Source organism: Xiphophorus hellerii, chromosome 9 (genome assembly GCF_003331165.1).
Source record: "Xiphophorus hellerii strain 12219 chromosome 9, Xiphophorus_hellerii-4.1, whole genome shotgun sequence".
In the NCBI taxonomy this organism is placed as follows: domain Eukaryota; kingdom Metazoa; phylum Chordata; class Actinopteri; order Cyprinodontiformes; family Poeciliidae; genus Xiphophorus; species Xiphophorus hellerii.
Genome location: NC_045680.1, coordinates 29,237,383 through 29,263,619, shown reverse-complemented (window position 1 = coordinate 29,263,619; position 26,237 = coordinate 29,237,383). Strand labels below are relative to the sequence as shown.

General features: G+C 43.8%; 2 protein-coding genes across 2 annotated transcripts in view; both read right to left on the bottom strand.

Annotated features, from left to right (window-relative positions):
- LOC116726052 (uncharacterized) overlaps positions 1 to 26,237 on the bottom strand; it is a 591,833-nt gene that overhangs the window by 377,565 nt on the left and 188,031 nt on the right. The gene's annotated exons all lie outside the window — the stretch shown is intronic.
- LOC116725903 (rho GTPase-activating protein 39-like) overlaps positions 1 to 26,237 on the bottom strand; it is a 103,627-nt gene that overhangs the window by 12,821 nt on the left and 64,569 nt on the right. Inside the window, exons 3-5 of the mRNA XM_032572308.1 lie at positions 8,834 to 10,106; positions 7,344 to 7,508; positions 6,636 to 6,821 (exon numbers count right to left, since the gene is read on the bottom strand). Of these exons, the coding sequence (XP_032428199.1) occupies positions 6,636 to 6,821; positions 7,344 to 7,508; positions 8,834 to 10,106 (1,624 nt within the window). The remainder of the gene's footprint in view (positions 1 to 6,635; positions 6,822 to 7,343; positions 7,509 to 8,833; positions 10,107 to 26,237) is intronic.

Sequence of the window (26,237 nt, the reverse complement as noted above, 5' to 3'; positions counted from 1 at the left end):
GAATTGTAAATTCTAACTTATTTCTGCAGTTTAAACCAAATAATACTTTCACAATATGCAAGGAAAAAACTACCCCCACCTAGTTAAAGGACACACATGTATCTAATATTTCCACTCACAATATCAAGTTAAAATCCATCCATCCATCCATCCATCCATCTTCTTCCGCTTATCCGGAGTCGGGTTGCGGGGGTAGCAGCTTCAGAAGGGAGGCCCAGACTTCCCTCTCCCCGGCCACTTCTCCCAGCTCTTCCAGGGGAATCCCGAGGCGTTCCCAGGCCAGCCGAGAGACATAGTCCCTCCAGCATGTCCTGGGTCTTCCCCGGGGCCTCCTTCCGGTGGGACGTGCCCGGAACACCTCACCAGGGAGGCGTCCAGGAGGCATCCTGACCAGATGCCCGAGCCACCTCAACTGGCTCCTCTCGATGTGAAGGAGCAGCCGCTCTACTCTGAGTCCCTCCCGGATGACTGAGCTTCTCACCCTATCTCTAAGGGAGAGCCCAGCCACCCTACGGAGAAAACCCATTTCGGCCTCTTGTATCCGCGATCTCGTTCTTTCGGTCACGACCCAAAGCTCATGACCATAGATGAGGGTGGGAACGTAGATCGACCGGTAAATCGAGAGCTTCGCTTTTTGGCTCAGCTCTCACTTGACCACGACGGACCGGTACAACGCCTGCTTAATGGCAGACGCTGCGCCAATCCGCCTGTCTACCTCCCGCTCCCTTCTTCCCCCATTCGTGAACAAGATCCCGAGATACTTGAACTCCTCCACTTGGGGCAGGACACCCCCCCTGACCCGGAAAAGGCACTCTACCCTTTTCCGGCTCAAGACCATGGCCTCGGATTTGGAGGCACTGATCCCCATCCCGGCTGCTTCACACTCGGCTGCGAACCGCTCCAGCTAGAGCTGCAGATCACGACCTGATGAAGCCAAAAGGACCACATCGTCTGCATAAAGCAGAGATGAGATCCTAAGGCCACCAAATCGGATCCCCTCAACACCTTGGCTGTGCCTAGAAATTCTGTCCATGAAAGTGATGAACAGAATCGGTGACAAAGGGCAGCCCTGGCGGAGTCCAACTCTCACCGGAAACGAGCCCGACTTACTGCCGGCAATGCGAACCAGACTCTGACACTGGTCATACAGGGACCTGACAGCCCGTATCAAAGGGCCCGGTACCCCATACTCCCGGAGAACCCCCCACAGGGCTCCCCGAGGGACACGGTCGAACGCCTTCTCCAAGTCCACAAAACACATGTAGACTGGTTGGGCGAACTCCCATGCACCCTCCAGGACCCTGCCGAGGGTGTAGAGCTGGTCCAGTGTTCCACGACCAGGACGAAAACCACACTGCTCTTCCTGAATCCGAGGTTCGACTATCCGACGGACCCTCCTCTCCAGGACCCCCGAATAGACCTTGCCAGGGAGGCTTAAGAGTGTGACCCCTCTATAATTGGAGCACACCCTCCGGTCCCCCTTTTTGAACAGGGGACCACCACCCCAGTCTGCCAATCCAGGGGAACTGCCCCCGATGTCCATGCGATATTGCAGAGTCGCATCAACCAACACAACCCTACAACATCCAGAGCCTTAAGGAACTCCGGGCTCATCCACCCCCGGGGCCTTGCCACCGAGGAGCTTTTTAACCACCTTGGCGACCTCATCCCCAGAGATTGGAGAGCCCAACCCAGAGTCCCCAGGCTCCGCTTCCTCAATGGAAGGCATGTTGGCGGGATTGAGGAGGTCTTCGAAGTACTCTGCCAACCGGCCGACAACATCCCGAGTAGAGGTCACCAGCACACCATCCCCACTATAAACAGTGTTGGTGCTGCACCGCTTCCCCCCCCGAGACGCCGGATGGTGGACCAGAATCGCCTCGAAGCCGTACGGAAGTCTTTCTCCATGGCCTCTCCAAACTCCTCCCACGCCCGAGTTTTTGCCTCAGCAACCACTCGAGCCGCATGCCGCTTCGCCCGCAGGTACCCATCAGCTGCTTCCGGAGCCCCACAGGCCAAAAAGGCCCGATAGGACTCCTTCTTCAGCCTGACGGCATCCCTCACCAAAGGTGTCCACCAACGGGTTCGAGGGTTGCCACCGCGACAGGCACCGACAACCTTGCGGCCACAGCTCCGATCGGCCGCTTTGACAATGGAGGCACGGAACATGGTCCACTCAGACTCCATGTCCCCCACCTCCCCCAGGACGTGTTCGAAGTTTTGCCGGAGATGGGAGTTAAAGCTCCGTCTCACAGGGGATTCCGCCAGACGTTCCCAGCAGACCCTCACAACACGTTTGGGCCTGCCAGGTCTGACCGGCTTTCTCCCCCACCACCACAGCCAACTCACCACCAGGTAGTGGTCAGTGGACAGCTCCGCACCTCTCTTCACCCGAGTGTCCAAGACATACGGCCGCAGATCCGATGAAATGATGACAAAGTCGATCATCGAACTGCGGTGATCCTGGTGTCCTGCTGCCAAGTGCACATATGGACACCCTTATGCTTGAACATGGTGTTCGTTATGGACAATCCATGACGAGCACAGAAGTCCAGCAACAGAACACCGCTCGAGTTCAGGTCGGGCGGGCCGTTCCTCCCGACCACGCCCCTCCAGGTCTCACTGTCATTGCCCACGTGAGCGTTGAAGTCCCCCAGCAGAACAAGGGAGTCCCCAGGAGGAGCACTCTCCAGTACCCCCTCTAAGGACTCCAAAAAGGGTGGGTAATCTGAACTGTCATTCGGCCCATAAGCACAAACGACAGTCAGAACCCGTCCCCCCACCCGTAGGCGGAGGGAGGCTACCCTCTCGTTCACCAGAGTAAACCCCAACGTACAGGCGCCGAGATGGGGAGCAACAAGTATGCCCACTCCTGCCCGACGTCTCTCACCTTGGGCAACTCCAGAGTGGAAGTATGTCCAGCCCCTCTCAAGGAGACTGGTTCCAGAACCAGAGCCATGCGTCGAGGTGAGACCGACTATTTCTAGCCGGAACCTCTCGACCTGGCGCACTAGCTCTGGCTCCTTCCCCACCAGAGAGGTGACATTCTATGTCCCAAGAGCCAGCTTCTGCAACCGAGGATCGGACCGCCAGGGTCCCCTCCCTTGGCCGCCACCCATCACACAGTGCACCCGACCCCTTTGGCCCCTCCCACGGGTGGTGGGCCCATGGGAGAGGGGGCCCATGTTTCCTCTTCGGGCTGAGCCCGGCCGGGCTCCATGGGTAAAAGCCCGGCCACCAGGCGCTCGCCATCGTGCCCCCCCTCCAGGCCTGGCTCCAGAGTGGGGCCCAGGTGACCCACGTCCGGGCAAGGGACCACCAAGTCCAAGGTTTTCCTTCATCATTGGGGTCTTCGAGCTGCGCTTTGTCTGGTCCCTCACCTAGGACCTGTCTGCCTTGGGTGACCCTACCAGGGGCATGAAGCCCCAGACAGCATAGCTCCTAGGATCATTGGGACACTCAAACCCCTCCACCACGATAAGGTGGCAGCCCAAGGAGGAGTCAAGTTAAAATAACTACTTATTTTACTTTAGAATAATTAAAATTTTTGTTTCAAATTGCATGAACGAAATTTCTGATCTAATAATAAATTTTATTAATCATCACAATCAATTCTGCTCAAAAACATTTAATATGAACAGGACACTAAACTCTCACATTTAGGTTCAAAATCTAAAACTCGCTAAATTTATTTGACTTAAACAGTGGAAAATAGTAGACAACTAAATGCGGCTCAAATGTTTTACAGTGTGTAGCCTGATGTAAAACTATTTTGCTAGGCAATGTCAAACATTGAGAGGTTTTAATTATTGGTATCAAACATTATGAAGCCTAAAAAACCTGAGAAATAAATAGGGCCAACCACAAGAATCAACTTGTTTAAAGTTAAACTCAGCTTCATACAAATACAAAAGTGCTAGCATAAATGTTTGGCTATTAAACCGAACCATTCAAGGTCACTATCAGTTACCTAATTTTCTGTTAGCAGCTCCACAAACCTTTCTGAAAGCATTACATTACCAAAACACATGCAAACTGCCTGTGTTTGGCCAGGCTACTGCCTGGCCAAAAAAAAAGTCGCCACCTGGATTTAACTAAGCAGATAGGTACAAGCCTCCTATTGGATAAGTACTGCATAGGCGATTATCTTTCAGCTGGCAACAAGTTATTTAACCCCAGCTGATGCAATGAGTAACTCCTCATTTCTTAAACAACCATGGCAAAAGTGGTCGTGGAAAAGACGTTAGTCTGTTTAAGAAGGGTCAAATCATTGGCATGCATCAAGCAGAGAAAACATCTAAGGAGATTGCAGAAACTACTAGAATTGGGTTAAGAACTGTCCAACGCATCATTAAAAACTGGAAGGATGGTGGGGAACCATCGTCTTCCAGGAAGAAATGTGGTCAGAAAAAAATCCTGAATGATCGTGATCGGCGATTACTTAAACGTTTGGTCAAATCGAAGAAAAACAACAGCAGAACTCAGGAGTATGTTTAATTGTGAACGCAAAAGCATTTCCACACGCACAATGCGAAGGGAACTCAAGGGGTTGGGATTGAACAGCTGTGTAGCCGTAAGAAAACCTCTAATCAGTAAGGCTAACCAGAAAAAAAGGCTTCAGTTTGCTAGGGAGCATAAAGATTGGACTCTGGAGGAATGGAAGAGGGTCATGTGGTCTGATGAGTCCAGATTTACCCTGTTCCAGAGGGATGGGCGCATCAGGGTAAGAAGAGAGGCAGGTGAAGTGATGCATCCATCATGCCTAGTGTCTACTGTACAAGCCTGTGTGGGCAGTGCTATGATCTGGGGTTGCTGCAGTTGGTCAGGTCTAGGTTCAGCAACATTGTGTGCCCAAAGAATGAGGTCAGCTGACTACCTGAATATACTGAATGACCAGGTTATTCCATCAATGGATTTTGTCTTCCCAAATGGAACGGGCATATTCCAAGATGACAATGCCAGGATTCATGGGGCTCACATTGTGAAAGAGTGGTTCAGGGAGCATGAGACATCTTTTTCACACATGGATTGGCCACCACAGAGTCCAGACCTTAACCCCATTGAGAATCTTTGGGATGTGCTGGAGAAGGCTTTGCGCAGTGGTCAGACTCTCCCATCATCAATACAAGATCTTGGTGAAAGATTAATGCAACACTGGATGGAAATAAATCTTGTGACACTGCAGAAGCTTATTGAAACAATGCCACAGCGAATGCGGGCTGTAATCAAAGCTAAAGGCGGTCCAACAAAATATTAGAGTGTGTGACCATTTTTAGGTGGCGACTTTTTTTTTGGCCAGGCAGTGTATATCCTGGCTTTTTTCCTCTTCTTCCTCTTTCTTTTCACTCTCCCTGAACAACAAGTCCTGTTTAACTACATTAATTTGCAAACTTATATTAAACCGGTGCTTTGGAGGTTTGGATGAACACTGCATATTGCAACTCATATTACCGGTGAAGCGTGACCTATTAGGGTGCCCCCAAGAGTAATTTTTTTTTTTTTTTGCCCATATAAACAATATTTTTTACATTATCAAATATACAATGAATTTGTCTGTTTTTTTTAATATAATCACATAGAAATCATTAGTAAAAAAAAAAAAAGAAATCAGTTCAGCGTGGCCCCTGAAATCAGAAATCAGGGGCCACGCTGGTGGCCACGGGGCCCTAAGCACCCGCTTAGTTTGCATTGCTTTGGGCCAGTCTTGGACATGAGGGCCCCCACCACCCAAATACAAAAACTAAACCTCGGTGCAAAACCAGTAAGTGATTTAGAGTTTAAAAAGTCAGTCAGACATTATGTAGTAGAAGGAATGCTGCCCTTCAACATGGTTTTCTCACTTTCATTTCTTGCCAAAGTAAACCAAATCCCCACTACTGTAAATGCCAAGGTGCCTCACAGAGGAGTATGCAGAAAAACATTTATGTTTAACAAAGTGAAATACTTTTGTTGTAAAAAACGATAAAAGTATAAGTTTAATGAAGTCAAGAAAGATACCATTTTTTTATATCAAGCAATTAATTGTTTATGATACTGAACTCAAGAAGTACTTTTATTTTTTGATAAAAATATGTATTTATGTTTAATGCAGTCAAGAAAGACTTATTTTCATAACAATTTTGTTGAGTATCTGTTTGTTTGAGCACCTGGTGAGAAAACCAGCTTGGGCTCAATCTAACTTAGTTACTTTCCAAATCAAGTAATCAGTAAAGTAATTAAATTACTTTTTTAAGGAGTAATCAGTAGTCCGATTAAAGTTACTTTTTCAAGGTAACTATGCCATCACTGGCACTAACTGTACGTACAGTGCAGATTTTACTACCAGATCAGAGCTTATCAAGTTCGAGGTTTACTGTGCTTGCCCTCAAATGTTCGAGTCATTTTAGTCGATTTTTAGCAATGTATGATTCAAACATTGTGGATTTGTATACCTATGTTATTTACATTTGAAGCCTTTTCCAAAACTACAACAGGGTGTTTTATATCATGCCAAATACATCATGGAAAACTAAAGCCCCCTCAAAGGTGAAATTGAAGTAGGAATAGGAAGAAACCAGTAGGGATAGAAACAGCTGACTTTCGTGCCTCAGCTCTCTAAACTCCTGACAGACCAGAGATGTAAACTGAATACAGACCTCCAGAGCCAGTGAAAGAGGGTCCGCTTTGGAGCGACGGTCTCCCATGAAGGTCTGTATGAGCTTAAAGATGTCCACAGCCTCCTTCTTTACGCCTCGGTCTGTAGTCACAATCATTGGCTTCTTTATGGGCTCACTGCTCCAAGCTAGCATGTTGGCAATGGAAACCTTTCTCCGAAACAAACCCTACAGTAGGAAGACAGTGAACAGACATGAATCAGTCTATTCTATCACACAGCATGTTACAGTAAAAAGTCAATAATAACAATGGACTGACAATGGACGTCAGTCAAATAGTTTATCAGTAGAGGCCATTACATCTCATAGGCATGTGGTGTAGCTCACTTACATGCAAACATGCATCACTATCTGACTTCCATTTTGGCCCCGTGTATTTATCAGACACCTTACCATCTGTATAGCACAATGCTATTTTTCATTTGGGTATAAGAACAATAAAGTTTGAATTGGTTGCACTCTATCCACATAAAATATGTGCTGTAAACTGGTCTAGTTTGTATTACATAGACATATTGCCATGTATATGTAATCATTGATATGATTGTTTTCCGATAACCTGTCCACAACACATGCAGATATCTGAACTCTAAAGAAAAAACATACAGTGGGCCAAGAAGACTGACAAGCAAAATGTTAGGATTACTACCAGAACACAAATTCAGGAGTTTGGTTTCTTTTATGAAGTACCTGTGTATGTTTGTTGAAATGTTTGGATGCCCAGTTTTCAATGTCAGTCTCTGAGGAGGGCTTTCTCAAGCTAAATTCTGTGAATATGCCACAACTTGCACTTGGCATCATATTCCTGGCATTTCGACTGGCTTCAAACTGGGCACAGGCTCCAAGATCCTCCGACTGTTGGGAACAAAAGACAAAGACATAAAGCATCGACCCCTTAATACAGAGCTGCTGCAACAAAATAAGAGATGTGGCAGAAGGTTTGTTTATTAGACAAAGACAACTTTAATGTAAATACACATATTCTAATGCAAAACGGAAGACACCCATTGTTTTTAGTAATGTTCAACAAAAAGTGATAGGAAATTAAAGGAGCAGATGCAATAACTTCAATATCCCTACAGAATTATAAACGGTAAACAATCAGCAATCCTGGACAGATACGAACACTGTAATCTGGATCACAAAATAGAAACAATAAAAATATTTATTAATTTACCACTTATTTTTACAAAAGCCATGTTGGCAGCATTTGTTTCTCTCTGCAGAGGTAAGAAGGCAATGAAATTGGAAGTTAGCTCCTTTTTTAATTAAATATTTCCACAAAAGTTGGCTCATTTTATCAAAACTCTGTAAAATAGTGATATTTACTGTGAGACCAGTGAGAAATGTTCGGCATTATGAATCTTTAACTCCACAATCCATCAAAAGAGTTCTAACTCCCTTCCTGGACTGTTTTCTGGGGAGATTTCAACCCGCTTTTTCTGACCTGGCCCTGGTTTCTGTGACAAAACACAAGGGGGACAGAAACTTTCCCAAAATCTATCCACTTAGTGGAAAGATTTCTGAAGTGGAAACAAACAGTACCCTTAACCTGAACTCAAAGCACACACAACACAAAAAATAACAGTGAATAAAGACAAATATGAGATGTGATGAATTCATCCAGTTTCTGCACCAACTGTGAGCATTGGTGGTAACCTTTGCTCTCTAAAATTTGAGAAGTGTATAAAACTTGTGTCATTAAAAGCAATAACTGATAACTTATCTTGGGTCCTCATCATAAATAAATATCAACTTTAAAGTCAAAAAGCTTGAACTGAAATGAAATTATTGCTAGTGTTTTTATAACTTTCAACAGAGACCAGTTTGTGAAAGAGACCACAAGGTTTTCCTCTACTAATATGGCTTGAAGATCATGAAGATAAACATGCTTTCAAAGAGGAAAAAGACTCTAAAATACTTCCTCTGAACTAATAATAACTTATGTCTTCCTACTTCGGAGTTGTAGTTGACCAAGAGTCTTTAGCTTTAATTTATTACTTGTTTGTTTCCATTGCAAGTCTTTTAAAATCAACAATGTTCCACCAAATAAAAAACATGGAGGTTCCTCAGAATGTTACAAGTGTCCCAAAGTTTTTGAACTACCACAAAAATAAGATTCAAACAACAAAATTAACGGTAGTATTTCTCCATTCTCTTAGCAGTGAAAGCTGCTGTACCTGGGAAGGGTGCAGGTATGGCTCAGGGGAAGCCAGGTTGGTCTGGACAGAGAGGCTCTTCTCCAGCAGTGCCTGAGGGAACCCCAAACGGTCAAAGGTACTGCGTTTCCAGTGGTGGCCATCACCCTGGGCTAGTGCCTCATCCTCACTGAACGCCCTTACCACAGGTCCTGGTAGTGGCAGAGGCACTGCCCCATCGCTTTCATAACCGTCTTTGGAGCTGCTGCATTGGGTTACTCCTCCTCCCTGACCAGAGTCCCAACTGCTCCTCTGTTTCATGACCTGCTGGGCTTCCCATGCTAGCCTGGCCTGGGCCAGCATGACCTCTGATCCTGTGCCTGGGAGTTCCTCTTTCCCGCAGCATCCCAGCTCCTGGGGGAGGGATGGCTTGCGACTCTTGCGTTTACGATTGCCACTGGGGGAGAAACCACCTGGCCCAGCTGTAGAGGAGGAGGACAGTGAGTGAGTCTGACTAGATGTCCAGGAAATAGAGTCTTCAAAAATAAACCTTTGAGATCCTTCTCCTCCCTCTCCACGAAAGTCCAAAAGTTGGCGGGGATCTCTAATCAGAGACTGGCTATGCTGCAGAGTATAGGACCCTCCAAATGATCCACCAAAGCCTCCATTAGTACCATAACGCTGTAGACGGTCAGCAGTCTTGAAGCGTGGACTGGAACATGACTGTTCCACGTACACCAGCTGCTTGACGTATTCCTTTCCTACAGGACTGTACTCCAGGCTCTGAGCTTTTTCTGGACATTTTTGCCTAGTCAGAACCAGTTGACCATAGGATGACTGGCTCTGCTTGGGGGAGTAGAAGGGAGCTGGAGACTTCCGGGATGGTGATTTGTTTGTACCATAAAGGGAAGATGAGTCTGAGAGGTTCATGTCAATAGGTGGCTCTTCATAGATGGGTGGTGGCTTAAAATCAGATGGAGGTTCCTCATACAGGGGGGGCTCAAAGGCGTAGCGGGGTGATGGAGGCTGGGACTCGGTGGAGGGACGGCGGTGGGTTCCACTGCTGCCTAGCTCAGCCCGCTTCAGATATGGAGACTGACGACGGTCAGAGTAGAGAACAGGTGAACCATTTGGTTCTGAGGGGGGGTTTCCGCCAGATGAATGGCGGTTTCGCAAGGTGTTGCCTCCTCCAGGGGTTGGGGATTCACAGAGTGAGTAGCCATTTCCTTGATGAGCCAAAAAGCTGGGCTCCCTGTCTGTCACCTTGATGAGCATCCGCTCCTTTGTACCAGTATTCCAGCGGAAAGAAGAAGTCCTGAATAGATATGGAAAAAAGCAGTTATACATTACAATTAAGTTCAAGAAAGTCCTAATGTCAGTATTTATAAAGCGTTTTACAATATTCAGTCTAAGTAAAAGGATGAGTGATATTAAGCAAACCAAAGGCAATAACATATTTTGTAAAACTGCAAGAACACCAAATTTTAAGTGCTGGATAAATTTATAGCAGCAGATAATGCAACCATGTGTTTCCAGTGATTAACCAAGATCCTTTACAAAAAAATGTCCTCCCCTCTTAAAAGGAAAGGAGGTCTAATGTGTTCTCAATTTCTACAGTGTAGACCTTCAATATAACTAGACTTGCCATCAATTCTGCCTCTTCTAAATCCTTGAGGAAAATTGGTTAAAAAGACCCACAAGTCCATTCTCTATCAGCCCATTTGCACTGCAAGGCTGGGTCAGGATTTTCTGTATTAGTGCTCTGAAGCTGGTCCCACCCTGCCCTCTGTCCCAAGGACTATGCTTTATACTCTGGATACAAAAGTGTGGATGAAAGTGACACCTGACAACAGGCATGTGGAAACTGGGCCAAAAATAACCAGAGTGGTGGGGACCCGAGATCCTCTTGCTATTTTTGAAAGGCCCCAGAATACTTGCAATATTCATATTGCCAAGGAATGTTTGGAGTTTATTCACTGTTTCAGGAATTGGATGACTTGGTAGTACTATGAATTATGGTCTGGGAAACAGTGACGGCATAGTTACTTTGAAAAAGTAACTTTAATCGGATTACTGATTATTCCCTGAAAAAGTAACTAGTTAGAATACTGATTACTTGATTTGGAAAGTAAATAAGTTACATTAAAAGTAACTTTTTTAATTACTTTCAGCAGCTGTTGACAACAACTCTCTGCCACCTGTGAAAATTACATTGAGCTTTGCCAAAACTTAATTGCAAGTTATTGTATGATCAACTATGTGTCACTACTTATAAGGTTGAACTGAAGGGAATATTGTTTAGTGGTATGTGGCAAGCGCACAAGAAACCATTACAAAAAGTAATGGTTTCTGTTATATTACTATTACTATTATTATTATTATTATCTTTTTCTATTTTGATATTGAATTAATTGATATGTTTTTTTATGTATATTTCTAATTTCAAGATTTGGCATCTATTGTAATTAACTTTATTGCAGTAGCAAAAAGCTACCAGTAGGAGGCAGTGTGCTCTCGTATTCGCTCCAGAGTCTGTATAATTGACAACCAGCTTCAGAACAGATTCCAGGAGGATTTGAGAAGTACGGAGTTGTTTCTGCCTCGTTACTTCAACCTATTCTATCCTGTTTGCAGGAAAAATCAGAGTCTGTTACAGTGACACCAGTCCTGGTATGTGTAACAGATTCTTGGGGGCTCGTCCGAGATCAGCACCACCCACTGGTCGGGAGCTGATCCAGATATAGATGGAACCAGGAGCGAGCGGTTTCTGCTGCAACTTGGAGTGCGAGAGACTGAGTTGACAGGGATCGGTGGTTGGACTTTGAGATTGAGTGTGAGAAGGGAAGAGAGGAACTATGTTGGACATTGGAAGAAAAGGCCTTGAGTGGGACATTAGGAAGAGTCTTCTCAAACTGACTGCAAGTGAAGTATTTCAGATTGCCAAACATGTTGGTCCTGTGCTGGACAAAGATCTGTCTGTGCTAGAAGATGATGATCCTGAGGGCTGCCTGGAATACATTAATGCATTCATGTACAACAAACCTCTCCTTGAGTCAGAGGACAGAGGGATGGTTGAATTATTGGTCTTAAAGGACACTATTGACAAAGTGGTCTAAGTATGTAAAGTAATGTTGGCAGAAAAGGTTTCTGATGTTGATGTTAATCCCATTGTTGAACCATATAATGCAACAGCTTTTACTAAATCCTCTAACACAATACAGGGTGGTATTAGTGACTTGGGTCCACCTTCTACCATACATTACTCAGACAAAATATATGTAGCGCAAACAAACATTGATGTCACTGCATATGACAACACTAATACAGCTACAGTTAATTCAACAGCACCCCCGCCAAGTGATGGTCTGCAAAGAATTCTGTTAAGTTACACAGATCTGGGCAAAAAAACGGATGCAGTGTGTTGACCTTTGGTTGCAAAACCAGCTTCACCACAGCTTGCAGCTACCAGAGTTGGGGCATCCCAAGACTTTAAAGGGGAAAGAGGGCCAAATCGCAACCACAACAAGCAATACGAACAGTTTGTCCCCAACAGAGAACTTTCATTTCTCCCCCGGAGAGAATTTAAGATTGAACGTGGCCAGACTGGTGATCATTCATCTGACATATCCTACAGTGTGTTGACAAATTGATAACTTTGCTGACTCTGACATTGTCCAGGCTATGCTCAAGATAATTAAACCAGGTAGCTTCAAAGACATGTTGATAAACAAAGATGATATGATAGTTACAGAGCTGAAGGGATTTCTACAATCTCATCTGAGGGAGAAAAATAGCACTGAACTGTTTCAAGAGTTAATCTGCACCAAACTGCATGACAATGAGACTCCATAACAGTTTCTTTACAGAGTAATTGGACTAAAACAGTGAATAATGTTCACTTCTAACCTCTCTGACAGTACTAAGTACAGTAAGGCAACAGTTCAAGATGTATTCTTACACACTGTTTATCAGGGCTTGGGCATAAACATAATGACATTGGAAGGGAGCTGAAATCCCACTTGGCTGAACCTGACGTCAAAGATGAGACGATCCTAAGGCATGTAATGAGGAAAACAAGTGAGGAAAATGAGAGACGACAAAGATTAGGACCTGTGGCCCGTCAGAATCACAGTTTGACACTGACACACCACTAGAACAACATACAACACACCAGAGGAGCAAGTCAGTTGTTGACACTGACATCATCAACCAGCTAACCTCAAGTATTGAGGTGGATTCTCACATGGTGGATTCTATGAAACAAGGTGTAAGAGCACAACAGTTTGAGCAAGCCTGTCAGTGTTAACAGGAGCATGGGTCAGGCGAGGAGACAGAGTTCAAACAGCTGTCCCACCTGTGTTGAAAATGGCTTATCAAATTCTAATCATTGCTTCTTTTGTGGTGTGGAGGGTCACAGAGCTGTTGGCTGCCTCAAAAGGCTGCTGCAGCAGGAAATCTGCAGCCAGCCACTGGAGAGGGGCAACCAGTGACCAGGGTCCAACCCCAACCAAAGACAACATCAAGTCAACAAGATACCTCTGTCTCCACAGCTGGGGTGACAAAGAGACCATCTCATAAAAAAGAAAATAGTACTGATTTGTCACAGGACTCACTAATCAAGAAAAATGAACAGGTTGCGAGGCTGATTTGGAGGAAAGATCTGATCCTATCCTAATGGACTTGCTGTTAATGCATTACTAGACACAGGGGCCCAAGTCAGTATGATTGAGCACACCTGGAAAAACAAACATTTGCCAAATATTGACATACGACCTCTCTCTGAACTACTGAACAATGAAGATGAAAGTGAATTACAAGTATATGCTGTCAATGGGGACCTGATTCCATTTGATGGATAGGTTGCCATAACTGTAAGTCTACCTGGAAATGAAGACCCCAATCTGCTGATCAGTGTGCCTTTTCTGGTGAGCAGTCTGCCCATTGAAAGACCCCTACTTGGTTTCAATGTGGTGGAGGAACTGATCCTGGGACAACAAAACAAGCTCATTCCAACACTCATAACTTTATTCTGTGGGGCCATCTCAATCTCAAAAGACAAAGCTGAGGGAATAGTGAACTGCATATCCACCACAAAACCCAGCATACAACACGGGTGCCTCAAGGTTTGAAGACAAGACGTCATCATTCCAGCAGGGCTTGAGCCCCTGCCCTTTTTATCCTTGATAAAGGGCTAGTGCCCTTTATGAGTTTTTTAATTTTTTTTATTTTGTTTTTATTATTTTTATTTTTAATCTGTATGTCAGAAGGCCTGTTTGTGCCCCTCAGCAATAATATTTAGCTAAATATAATAATTTAGTAAAAATAAACTATTCTGGCTGCCCTCAGTCTAATAAGTTTCTCTGCCTCCATGTTGTTCAGACTCCGGGTCCTGTCATGTTCCGTGTTTTTCCTGTGTATTTATTTCGAGTTTCGGTGTTTCTGAGTTTCCATGTTGTCCTGTCTTCCCCTTGATGGTCCCCAGGTGTTTCTCGTCCCCGTAATTACCTCCTGTGTATTTAGTGTCAGCTGTGTGCCTGTGTCTTTGTCGGGTCCTCGTCTCATTGTGGCGTGTAGTCTCTGTCATCTGTGTGCCCAGTCTGTCGTCTTATCCTTTGTGTAACCGGTTGCTACCGGCGTCGAGCCCTGGCTTCCGCTCAGCCGTGCTGCCTGGTATTCAGAACATTATTGGACTGTGTAATTCTTGATATTAATTATTAAAACCATCATTTCTCAATGCATCCTGGGTCTACAGCGTCTGTCTCACCACCTACACTTTATGACAGGTCCATGGTGAGGAGGGGGTGGATCTGTGTCCTCTTAACTATCAAATTATAGGCAAGAATATTTTTTCATACACTGGTTTGTGAATGAAAACGTAGGTCTGATGTTGACATTAGAAAAACTGTTTCTATTTATATTTTTATAATCGTCCTTGCAATAACGGGACAAAACCCGCCTCGCCCCTAAACACAGAAATGTTTCGGCTGCAGAGAAAACTTCTGACTTTAACTTCATCATTCTGCTAAATGCCCGGTTCACTACAGACAGTCTGAGTAAGTCCACTGATAGATATAAAGAATATCTGTCTTTATATCAGACATCCTGATATAAGACACGGTACCAACTGTCACCGCGAGTCGCAACGCAGATCAAAGCCCCGGTACCACCTGCTGAATGTTCGCTCTGCTTCTCCTTAACGGGACTACCAGGCGGGTTAAAGCCGCTGCTGACGGGACCTGGGCTGGAAGTGAGCGGCTGTAAATAGAAGTTATTGCAAAACCTCAAGTGTTAAAGGAAAATTCGGCCCAGAGCATTTAGAGTTCACAAAATAAACGTCAGAGAAAATATTGTAGCAATAATTAGAACCGCAGCATAAAGCCAAACATGCCACAATTAAATGAATCAAAACGTTTCCAAAGCATCGGGGGACTGGCATAGGGGCCACCGGGGGATTAAAGGCAGATTCCAGAGATGCGCATCACAGCAGCTGTTCCTCCAGGGCCGGCCCAAGGTAATATGGGGCCTTAGACAGAACTCCTCTTCCTACTAAGAATCTCAGCATCACTAACATGTTTAGATATAGATAAGGTATATCTGTGAGAGGGAGACCAGGTTTATTGGCAGAGTTTAAAATCAATCACTGATTGTTTGCTGTGATGTATTTACAAACCCAATTCAAACACAAAGATTACACCATATTGTAGCCATGGTAACACAACAATCAAACTATCAAGATGATTCTTTAAACTTTTACAAAGTAAACGTCCTAATTAAATCCTAAATGTACTATTTATTTTTCTCAGCTGAATAAAATGTAATAACATTGTCATTCTCTATAAATGAATGCTACAGGTTTAGATCTATGGTGTGTGTTACAATTAAACAATTTCTAGGGGCCCCTGAGTGTCTGGAAGCCCCTGAATGTCTGGAGGCCCCTGAATGGCCCCTACCAGCAGCTACTGAGTTTTCTTTGATATTCCAGTCTTATAATTCTAGGTCTCGGAGGTGCTAACATCAAACTATTATATAGAGTTAACCCCTTTGAGTTTTTGATCTATAAATCAGTCTGCAGCCAAGTTGTTGTAGAGGTTAAATAGATATTATTAGGGCTGAATTAGTAAAATGGCAGCAATTTTGCTTATTTCATAACTTAATAATTAGCAGCCTTCTCTCCTCTGGTCTGTTTAACAGCTACAGTCTCAGATCAGCTCAGCCCTCCAGGACTGTCAGCAGCAGAAACAGAAACATTATACCTGTTGGGGAAAATATAGACTACATTTGCTTTGCATTTCCCCGCATGATGGCAATGATATAGTACGATCCAATTAAATTCTTGATTAATATGGGTTGTCGCTGTGTTGTTGTATGGAGTTTTTGTTCAATGTGCCCCTTTTTTAAATTTGAGCCCCTGCCCCTCCATCGGTCTCTGCACGGCCCTGACTGTCAAAGATGATATTTCTGTTCAGAGAGCATAAACCGGTGTACCCAAACCACTGCTAAAAGAAGTCAAAGAGTACATCCAAGATTTCCTGGCACAAGGGTGGATAATAAAATCTAAGTCCCCATATTCAGCTCCAGTCCTGTGTGTGAGAAAAAAGGATGGGACACTACGGCTGTGCATCAGCTATCATCTGTTAAACCAAAAGTCTGTCCCTGATCATCATCCTTTACAAGATTTGATGGATACCTTTGGTGGAAATTGTATGTCCAGTATTTTGGATCAGAGGAAAGCCTACTATCAGGGCTTTGTTGAACCAACATCCAGACATCTCACTGCATTTGTGACACCACGGGGGCTTTATGAATGGGTCCAGATCCCATTTGGTCTATTCAATGTCCCATCCGCCTTTCAGAGGAGTATGGAGGAGACACTTGGTTCTTTAAGGGACGAGTGTTGTCTGCCATATCTCAACGACGTCTTCTGTTATGCAAAATCCTTTGAAGAACATGTTGAGGGAGTTCGCAAGGTCCTGCAGGCACTACGACGACATGGTGTAAAACTATGACCAGAAAAATTTGAACTTTTCAAACAAGAAGTCCGCTATGTGGGGAGGCGTGTTTCTGCTGAATGTGTGCGAATCGACCCAAAAGATCTGGAAGCAGTGTCATCCCTAAAATATAAAGCACCGCAGACTGTGGGTGATGTTCGACGACTCCTGGGCTTCCTGAGCTATTACCGGTCTTACATACAGCACTTCTCCTGTATAACAAGACCTCTCTATGAACTGCTACAAACAAAATCTGGAAGCTCAGTGGTTCCAGTAGGGAGAGTGAAGTCCAAGGGACCACAACTGCCCTCCAACACACCTGTGGAGTGGTCAAAAGAACATCAAGAAACATTATAGCGACTTGTGAACGTGCTCATAACCCCACCTGTGTTAGGATACCCGGACTTCAACTTACCTTTTGTACTACACACTGATGCATCTGAAAGGGGGCTTGGAGCCATTCTCTACCAACAACAAGAAGGAAAGCTGAGGGTCATAAGTTATGGCTCAAGGACACTGACATCAGCTAAGAGAAACTATAACCTCCACAGTAGGAAGCTTGAGTTTCTGGCTTTGAAATGGGCAGTGGGTGATAAGTTTAGAGACTATCTCTACTACGCTCCACACTTCACAATTTATACAGGCAATAATCCCCTCACATATGTCATGAGTATCGGTGGGTGGGAGAACTGTCTGATTTCCGGTTTGATGTTAAATATTGACCGGGAAAAGCCAATGTTGATGCTGATACATTAACCCGCATCCCACTGCATATGGAGAAGTATATGACATCCTGCACTGAGGAGCTGTCACGTGTGGCTGTTTGTATAACATGGGAAGGAAATAAAGCTGCTCAGAGGAGGGATGTTACCTGGGTGGAGGCACTTAATGTTTGTTCACTTGACACTTCTCCACAGTCAAATGTCCTGCCAACACTGAGTCATGATGAACTCATTAAATCAGAGAGATTTGACCCGATTATCAGAGAAGTTGTAAAGCTGAAGGAAGAGAATGAAATTCCAACAGAAGAGTAAAGGAAAACTGCTGGCATAAATAGGAAGGAAGCTGCTACATGAGTGGAAAGAGCTGCATCTGGAAAATGGGTTGCTCTACAGGAGAGTTGGGGAAAGACAGCAGTTACTCCTGCCCATAAAGTACAAGTTTCTTGTTCTGAAACATCTCCATGATGATATGGGTCACATTGGCACTGAGAGGGTCCTCAATCTGGCAAGGCAAAGGTTCTACTGGCCCTATATGAAAAGAGAGATTGAGGAATATGGCCCCATAAGTATCTATGTATTAAGCAAAAGAAGCCTGTCAGTCACACTCATGCACCAATGGGAAGCATTACAACCAGCTCCCCTCTGGAATTTGTGTGTATCGACTACCTTCACCTTGAAGCCAGCAGAGGAGGTTATCAGTACATCCTGGTGGTAGTCGATTATTTCACACGGTATGCAAAGGCATACGCAACAAGAAACAAGTCTGGGCAGACTGCAGCAGAGCGCATATTCAATGACTTTGTCCCACGATTTGGGTTCCTTTCTACACCATGATCAGCGACCTGAGTTTGAAAAGGAGCTGTTTCGCACTCTGCGCCAGCTGTCAGACATTGGCCACTCCCGAACATCACCATACCACCCTCACGGTAACCCTGCTGAGCGGTTTCACCGTACATTGCTGCAGATGTTAAGGACTCTGTCACAAAAGGAGAAGGAGCATTGGAAGGACCATCTCCCGCAAATTGTAGATGTGTACAATTGTACGAGACATGAGTCCACTGGTTTCTCACCTTATTATTTGATGTTCGGCCACCACCCACGGCTGCCAATTGATCTCTTATTTGGGCTGTTTATAGAAACTGATCCAGTAACACCCAGGGGATATGTACAAAAATGGTCAAAACGGATGTCCCAGGCTTACCTCATCGCTCAAGAAAACAGCAAGCAGTCAAGTGCTAGAGGGAAGTCATATTACGATCAGAAGATGAAAGGGGCAGTACTCCAACCTAGAGGTTGTACTGGTGAGGAACCTTGGAGAGCGGGGTGGACCTGGAAAACTTAGGTCATATTGGGAGAAGATTATTTATGTTAAAGAACAAGTATCTGAGAATCCTGTGTACATGGTTAATCCTGAGGGTGGAGATGAAAGCAAAACAAGAACCCTCTATCGAAACCTGCGACTTCCTTTAAGTGACCTACCTGTAGAAACACTTCAGGATGCCTCAAAATCAGTGGTCATCAGGAAATCGCACAAAAAAGTTCAGAAGCTAGTGATTTGAGGAGACTGGATGTGGAGTGTGATGACACTGACAACTCAGAATATGACCAGAGCTGTGGGTACTGGCTGAGAATGCCTCTTCACCAGTCTAATCAGAGAGGATTAGGGAAGGAACAGTGACATGTCATGACTGACCAGCCATTCAATCCAGTTTGTGATCCTGACAGGAGAGAAATGGAACACGAACATCTGCCAAACAGGTGACCGCAGCCAAACAGCTGTGGTTTCATTGCTAACGCCACTGAATTTATTTATTTTTTTTTTCACTCAGGTTCGGTTAAAACCTGTTTATTTGTAGCTGTTCGGGCTGTACTTGGTCTGGACATGGTGAGGAGGAAAAACAACTGGGAAAAAAAACTTATTTAAGAATTGGGTGAGATTCATCCAGCTGGGAAAGCGAGATTTCACCACTAACAGTGGTACTAACACAGCAATCTACAGTGCGCACTTCTGCGAGGAAGCTTGCAGTGAAAGCAGCCCGAATGAATAGTAGATGGGATCCAGAAGAAATGACAAAATCAGTCTGAAATCCACTGAAGTAACACCAGAACACAGCAGAGGCAGCGAGGGGAAGAATGACGCTGATGGGGAGCAGAGACAAAGCCAGAGTCAAAGCTTTGACCTGGAAGAGCGTCGCTGGAATAAAAGTTGATAAATTTTCCAGAGGTATGAATATTTTTCTGCCTATTTGTATGCATGCTTATTTATTTTTCGTATCCTAGTAGATATACTCACTAAAAAGATCTGTAAATTTAAAGATTTCCAAAATTAAATTCTCCCAGAAGTTGGCATTTCCATGTCTGTGTTCATGTTGTTTTCCATTCCAATATCTGGTCTTCTACAATTTAAATAATTTTTGTTTACTATGCTGTCAATAGTTCTAGCTTCTGGCTCACCTGTGAGCCTTCAATTTAATGCTTGAGATTGGTCACCTCCTCCAGGTCTTATTCCATGTTTTTAGCTGCACAGTGCGAAAAGTTCTCCTCCATCTACGTCATTAGCAGTTGTAGCTAGGGGTGCTATTTTTAGGTGGAGCAGAAGGCAGCCTAGGTAGAGGCAGTACTAGCAACTTTTATTTTGAAATATGGGCCTTTTTTCACTGAAAATGTGAATTTCAGAAATGCTATGATATAAAGGCTTCAACATGTGTTTAAAGTGAAAGATGCACTTTTAGGATTTTTAATGACAGTTAAGTGTTTTGCTTCTGAATTTTCACATTTTGGAGAGAAGTTTTTTTGTGTTTAATCTAGAAATGTGTGCAGCACTTGCTGTTTGATAATACCAGAGAACAAATTCACTCAATTTATTGTTTTATTGTAATATTCATTCATATAACAATAACTAACAAAGTGAACAGTTGGCTATTAATTCCTAATCAGGTGGTTCCCCTTGGATAAATTTTGATCAAAGATGTACAATCTACTTTGCCCTAATTACGACAGCTACTATATTATATTCTAATTCTTTAATTTTTTTCTGCTCTTAATTAGAAAGAACCTTTTATATTAAAAAAGATTGCTGCATGATCTAAAAATATATCAAATGTTTTTCTCAGACTTTAAAACTCTGAAAGATATTATCTTGACAAAATGTTGTATTAGAATGGATCAAAACTAAAAGACAGAATCTGAATATCAATCTGATTGGGGTGCTGGGGCCAGAAGAGAGGCCAAGATTCCTCCATTGTGATGTAAAACACTCACTGACATGTCAGAACTTTGGCATCAACACAAGCAGGTCACTTTCTGTCAGTACCACAAAACGTGGTACTGACAGAAACATGCAGACCACTGAAGGCCATAGATACTCGTATTCATTTTACTAGTGATATTTTACTTTAGATGCAAGTTTGAGTTTACATAGCAGTTTGTTTGTCTTGTGTCTCTGTGTTTAGGGAGAGAGAGTTTTTTTCAAGGATGTTCACTGGCTTGTATTCGGCCTACAGATTGTATCTAATCCCAGCTGTCATGCTGAGCAAAGGAGGCTGTCTGTCCTGAGCTTCAGCCTCAGCAGAGCCCTGACACAAACAATACAAAATATCATTATCGTATAACATTCTCAAATAATGCATAACAGTCATGAAATTTACTAAGACAAAAGAAAATACTTAAAAAGCAAAACAGTAAGAGATTTAAGTCTACTGGAATATTAGCCTTTAGTCAAACAGAACCGAGTTTCATCAGACCTTCTCAATAAATGAGTCTGTCTGCTCCACTTCTCCTCCTACAGGGCAGGAGGGTCACTCTGGATGGGGAACAACAGATGAACAGGGTGAAAAAGAGAAGTGTGAAATTGATTGCTGCTTTATTCATCCTGCAATTCTAAATACTCTCACAGGCAAATCCTCTTGTTTAGGCCTCAATAGTGGCACTGTGTGAGGGTGTGTGAGTTGCACATGTTATTATGCCCACATTAGAGTGAAAGAGAAAAAAACTAGGGCAGGATAAGGTTTCATTGAGCTCTGCTATCAACTTTTGTTTCATTTGTTTTTTTTCCTAACCATGTCCATTTTATTTCAACATTTTACCACAACAGTAAAGGCCAGAAATGAGCCATTCAGGGTGGCAGCACATTGGAGTAACTCTGTACTTCCATTCAATTTTTTTCTTTTTCAAGAAAAAAATTCTTGAAAAAGAATTTCCTGCCTTTTTGGAGGAAAATGGCTTATTTGACAATCACTTCTTCCTGTTTTAAATACTGTCAAGTTAGAATGATTTTTGGCAATATTTTTCATACTTTTATGTTATGATGCATAATCATCACATGCAACCGCTGTGAGGATTTGGGTTTTTGTCTGTGTTGATTTGAGTTCTCTGTGTATTTAGAGTTTTCTGTGTTTCTTAGTCTCCGTGTTGTCCTGTCTGCTCCTTGATTGTTCCTAGGTGTGTCTCGTTCTGTGATTACCCTCTGTGTCCTTTGTTCCTCGTCGGGTCCTAGTCAGTTGTCGTATGTGTTTTTCAGTCCGTCATCTGCTGTCCTTCGTATAATAACCTGTTGCTACCAGTGCTGAGCCTTTGTATTCTGCTCTGCTGTGCTGCCAGGATTTTGAACTGTTTTTGGATTGAGCTTCATTTTCATCATTAAATCATTGCTTCATTCATTCTACCTGGGTTGTTCAGTGTATTCCTCACCACTACTCACCACACTTCATGACAACAGCGTAGTTTGCAACAGAGAGCGATAAACATTGGAGAAGCTGAAATTATACCACAGCTGAAGCCAGAAATTCCAGAGGAGTTGAAAAGGAGGCATCATGGATGCAGAGCAGGAGCAAAGAGGAAAGATAGGAGGAGGAAATTCAAACCATCTCTACCGTCTATCGTAATGGGCAACATGAGATCATTAGCTAACAAGATGGATGAACTTCAAGCCCTGACAAGGACTCAGCAAGAGTATAATAATTTTTTTACTGAGACATGGCTTCAGGATTGTATCTCCAACTCTAACATCTCTCTGCCAGGTTTCCTGACTACACCGTGTTCCACGTTATTATGCAAGAGATATTTTCAAATGATGGTCAGTATAATTTTCAAGTCATGAACTATTACAGTATAAATCAAATTTCAATCAAAAACATCTTAACAGACCGAGTTCCATGTTAACATAGGACCTTCTTTGATATCACAGCATAATTCTTGCATCCATTGAACTTGTGAGTTTGTGGAGAGTTTCTGCTTGAATTTCTTTGCAGGATGTCAGAATACCTTCCCAGAGCTGCTGTTTTGATATGAACTGCATTCCACCCTCAGATCTTCTGCTTGAGGAAACTCCAAAGGTTCTCAATAGGGTTGAGGTCAGAGGTCAGAGGAGGATGGTGACCACACCATGAGTTTCTCCCCTTTTATGCCCATAGCAGCCAATGACACAGTGGTATTCCTTGCAGCATGAGATGGTGCATTGTCATGCATGAAGATGATTTTGCTACTGAAGGTACGGCTCTTCTTTTTGAACCATAAAGAAAGTGATCAGTCAGAAAGTCCATATACTTTGCTAAGGTCATTTTCACACCTTCAGGGACTCTGAAGGGGTCGACCAGCTCTTTCCCCATGATTTCAGCCCAAAAAATGACTCCACCACCTCCTTGGAATTGGTGGTGGCCATCCACCACCAATCTACTACTGCGTCCATCTGGACCATCCAGGGTTGCACAGCAGTCATTAGTGAACAAGTCTGTTTGAAAATGAATCTTCATGTACGGCTGGGCCCACTGCCACCGCTTCTGCTTGTGAGCTCTGGTTAGTGGTGGCCCAATAGTAGGTTCATGCACCGCAAGCCTCTGGAGGATCCTCCACCTTGAGGTTCCAGAGGCACCAGCAGCTTCAAATAACTTTTTGCTGCTTTGTAAGGGCATTTTAACAGCTGCTCTCTTAATCTGATGAATTTGCCTAACAGAAACCTTCCTCATTATGCCTTTAACTATGCAAACCCATCTTTGTTCTGATCAGCCACAAATCTCTTCACGGTACGATAACGTTTCAGTTTTTGTTAAAAATGACACGACTGTTGTTGGTCTCATCTCAGGCGGGAAGGGGGAGCTGGAGTACAGGGATGAGGTGAAGCGGCTGTCAGAGTGGTGTAAAGTCAATAACCTGCTCCTCAACATCTCCAAAACAAAGGAGCTGGTGATCAACTTCAGGAAGAACAAAACGGACATCCAGCCTCTCACCATAAGTGGGACCTGTGTGGAGAGGGTCCCAGTGTTCAGGTTTCTGGGCATGGAGTTGGAGGACAAGCTAACCTGGAGCACCAACACCAAGGAGCTGTTGAAGAAGGCACAGCAGAGACTGTACTTTCTGAGAATACTCAAGAAGAACCGTCTCCCCTCAGACCTGCTGCAGGCCTTCTATCACTGCTCCATAGAGAGTGTGCTCACGTACAGTCTGTGTGTCTGGTACGGCAGCAGCACATCCACGGACAAGAAGGCGCTCCAGAGGGTTGTTAGGGCAGCAGAGAGAACCATAGGCTGCCCCCTCCCCACTATGGAACAGATTTACACTTCCAGGCTCCACAAGAAAGTTTTGGACATTTTAAATAACTCTTCATGACCATGGCCAAACACCCTGGCCATGGTCTCTTCCAGCTGCTGCCATCGGGCAAGAGATACAGAGCAATAAAAACCAGGACAAATAGCCTAAAAAACAGTTTTTACCCGATGGCAATCATGGCACTAAATTCAAAGGCATAAGAACTTCTGCTCTTGACACCACTTTGTTAAAAATGTAAATTCTGTTGCGACACCTCCAGGCGCTGCAACCGTCTTCTGATGTCTATTTATTTCTCATTTTGTACTATTTATTTCTTTATCTTTGTATATTATCTATATACACAAAACCTGCATCTTAACTCGAGTCGAGCAAATCTCAATCTCATTGTAACCTGTTGATGACAATGACAAATAAATCTTATCTTATCTTAAAAATCTAATGTTTTCATATCTTGTCATACGGCACTACACTATCTGATGATTTTCGTCAGCAGAGAGATCCTTTCTCTTTCCCATATTGCTTGAAACCTGTGGCCTGCTTAATAATGTGGAACATCCTTCTTAAGTAGACTTCCTTTAATTGAGCTCACCAGACAAACTTATCAACCCAGCTATCTGAAATTAATTATAGTGATTCAAAGAGCCCTGACACACAATACAATCTATAAATTTAAAAGCACGACAAAAAAATTTATCTTTATGAGACTTAAATCCAATTTGCATAATTTGGAACACGGTGTATATGAGCAGACAGAGTTTGAAAAAGCAGCAGGAAAAGGAAGGGAGGTGGATTAGCAGTGCTTTGAATAACAGATGGTGTCTTTCAGGACATTCTAAATCAAATTCAAAAATACATTATTAATCCCAAAGGATAATTAAATGTTTTTGTAGCTCATTAATTCAGATTCTTCAAAGAGTTATTGAAGATAGTGATGGCTGTTGTTAATTTAACACTTCATGTTACTGTGAAGCATCGTGTCTGCAGTTCAGACATTTAACTCTTGAGATCAAGTTTCCATCCATATGATTCACCAGTGTTATTTTAGCAGTTATTTACAGTCCACCCTCAGCCGTTGCCAATAATGCATGTGATGTCATTAGTTCAGTTGATGCTAGAATACAGACACACCTCAATTCTTGTGTGGCATTATCTGGTGATTTTAATCAAACCTCGCTCTCTTCAACACTGCCGTGTTTCACCAGTTTGTCAGCTGCTCCACTTGAGAAAACAAAACTTTGGATTTGTTTTACCCTAATGTCAAAGATGCATATGTCTCCAAACCAAGACCTCCTCTGGGGAAATCGGATCATAATCTTGTTTTTTCTCCACTATAAATACAAACCCCTTGTGAAGAAGCTGCCTGTCAGGAAGATGACTGTTAGGAAGTGGTCACAGGAAGGAGAGGAAAACCTCCTGGGTTGTTTTGAAGCAAATGATTAAATTACTCTCTGCCAGCCACATGGAGATTCAAGGATTCAAAGATTTTCATTGTCATACAATTTCACAATTGCTTGTTTGTGGTATGAAATTGGAACTCAGATCCCAGATCAAGAAGTCAGTCACTGCCCTCCCTAAGCATTGCTATGTCCTGACATAGCAACCCCAATAATGGAGTACTCTATACTGTATGTGTGTAAATTAATTAATTGATTTTTTTTTTTTTTAAGTAAGATGTAGCTGAATTAGGTGCAGCTTGAGTTCATCAGTCTGACGGCTGAAGGGAAGAAACTATTTCTCAGCCTGGTGGTCTTGCTCCAGATGCTCCTCAGCCTCCTGCCTGAGGGCAGCGGCTGGAACAGTCTGTGTGCAGGATGGGTGGAGTCCTTCATGATGAGGAGCGCCTCCTCCTGCATTGTAGAGGTCCATGGTGGAGGGAAGGCTGCTCCCCACAGTCCTTTGTGCAGCCTTACCCACCCTCTGCAGAGCCGTCCTCTCAGCAGCAGTGCAGCTGCCGTGCCATAAGGTGATGCAGCTGTAGAGTATCCTGTGACCAGGTGAGGTCACTGAATACACACACACCCAGGTACCTGCAGCTTGAGACCACAGCTACTCCTCCAATGTACAGGGGATGAAGAGAATCCTTGTCCCTTCTGAAATCCACCACCATCTCCTTAGTCTTTTTCATGTTGATGCAGAGGTTATTTTCTCTGCACCAGGTGTTCCACCTCCTCTCTGTATTTGGACTCATCACTG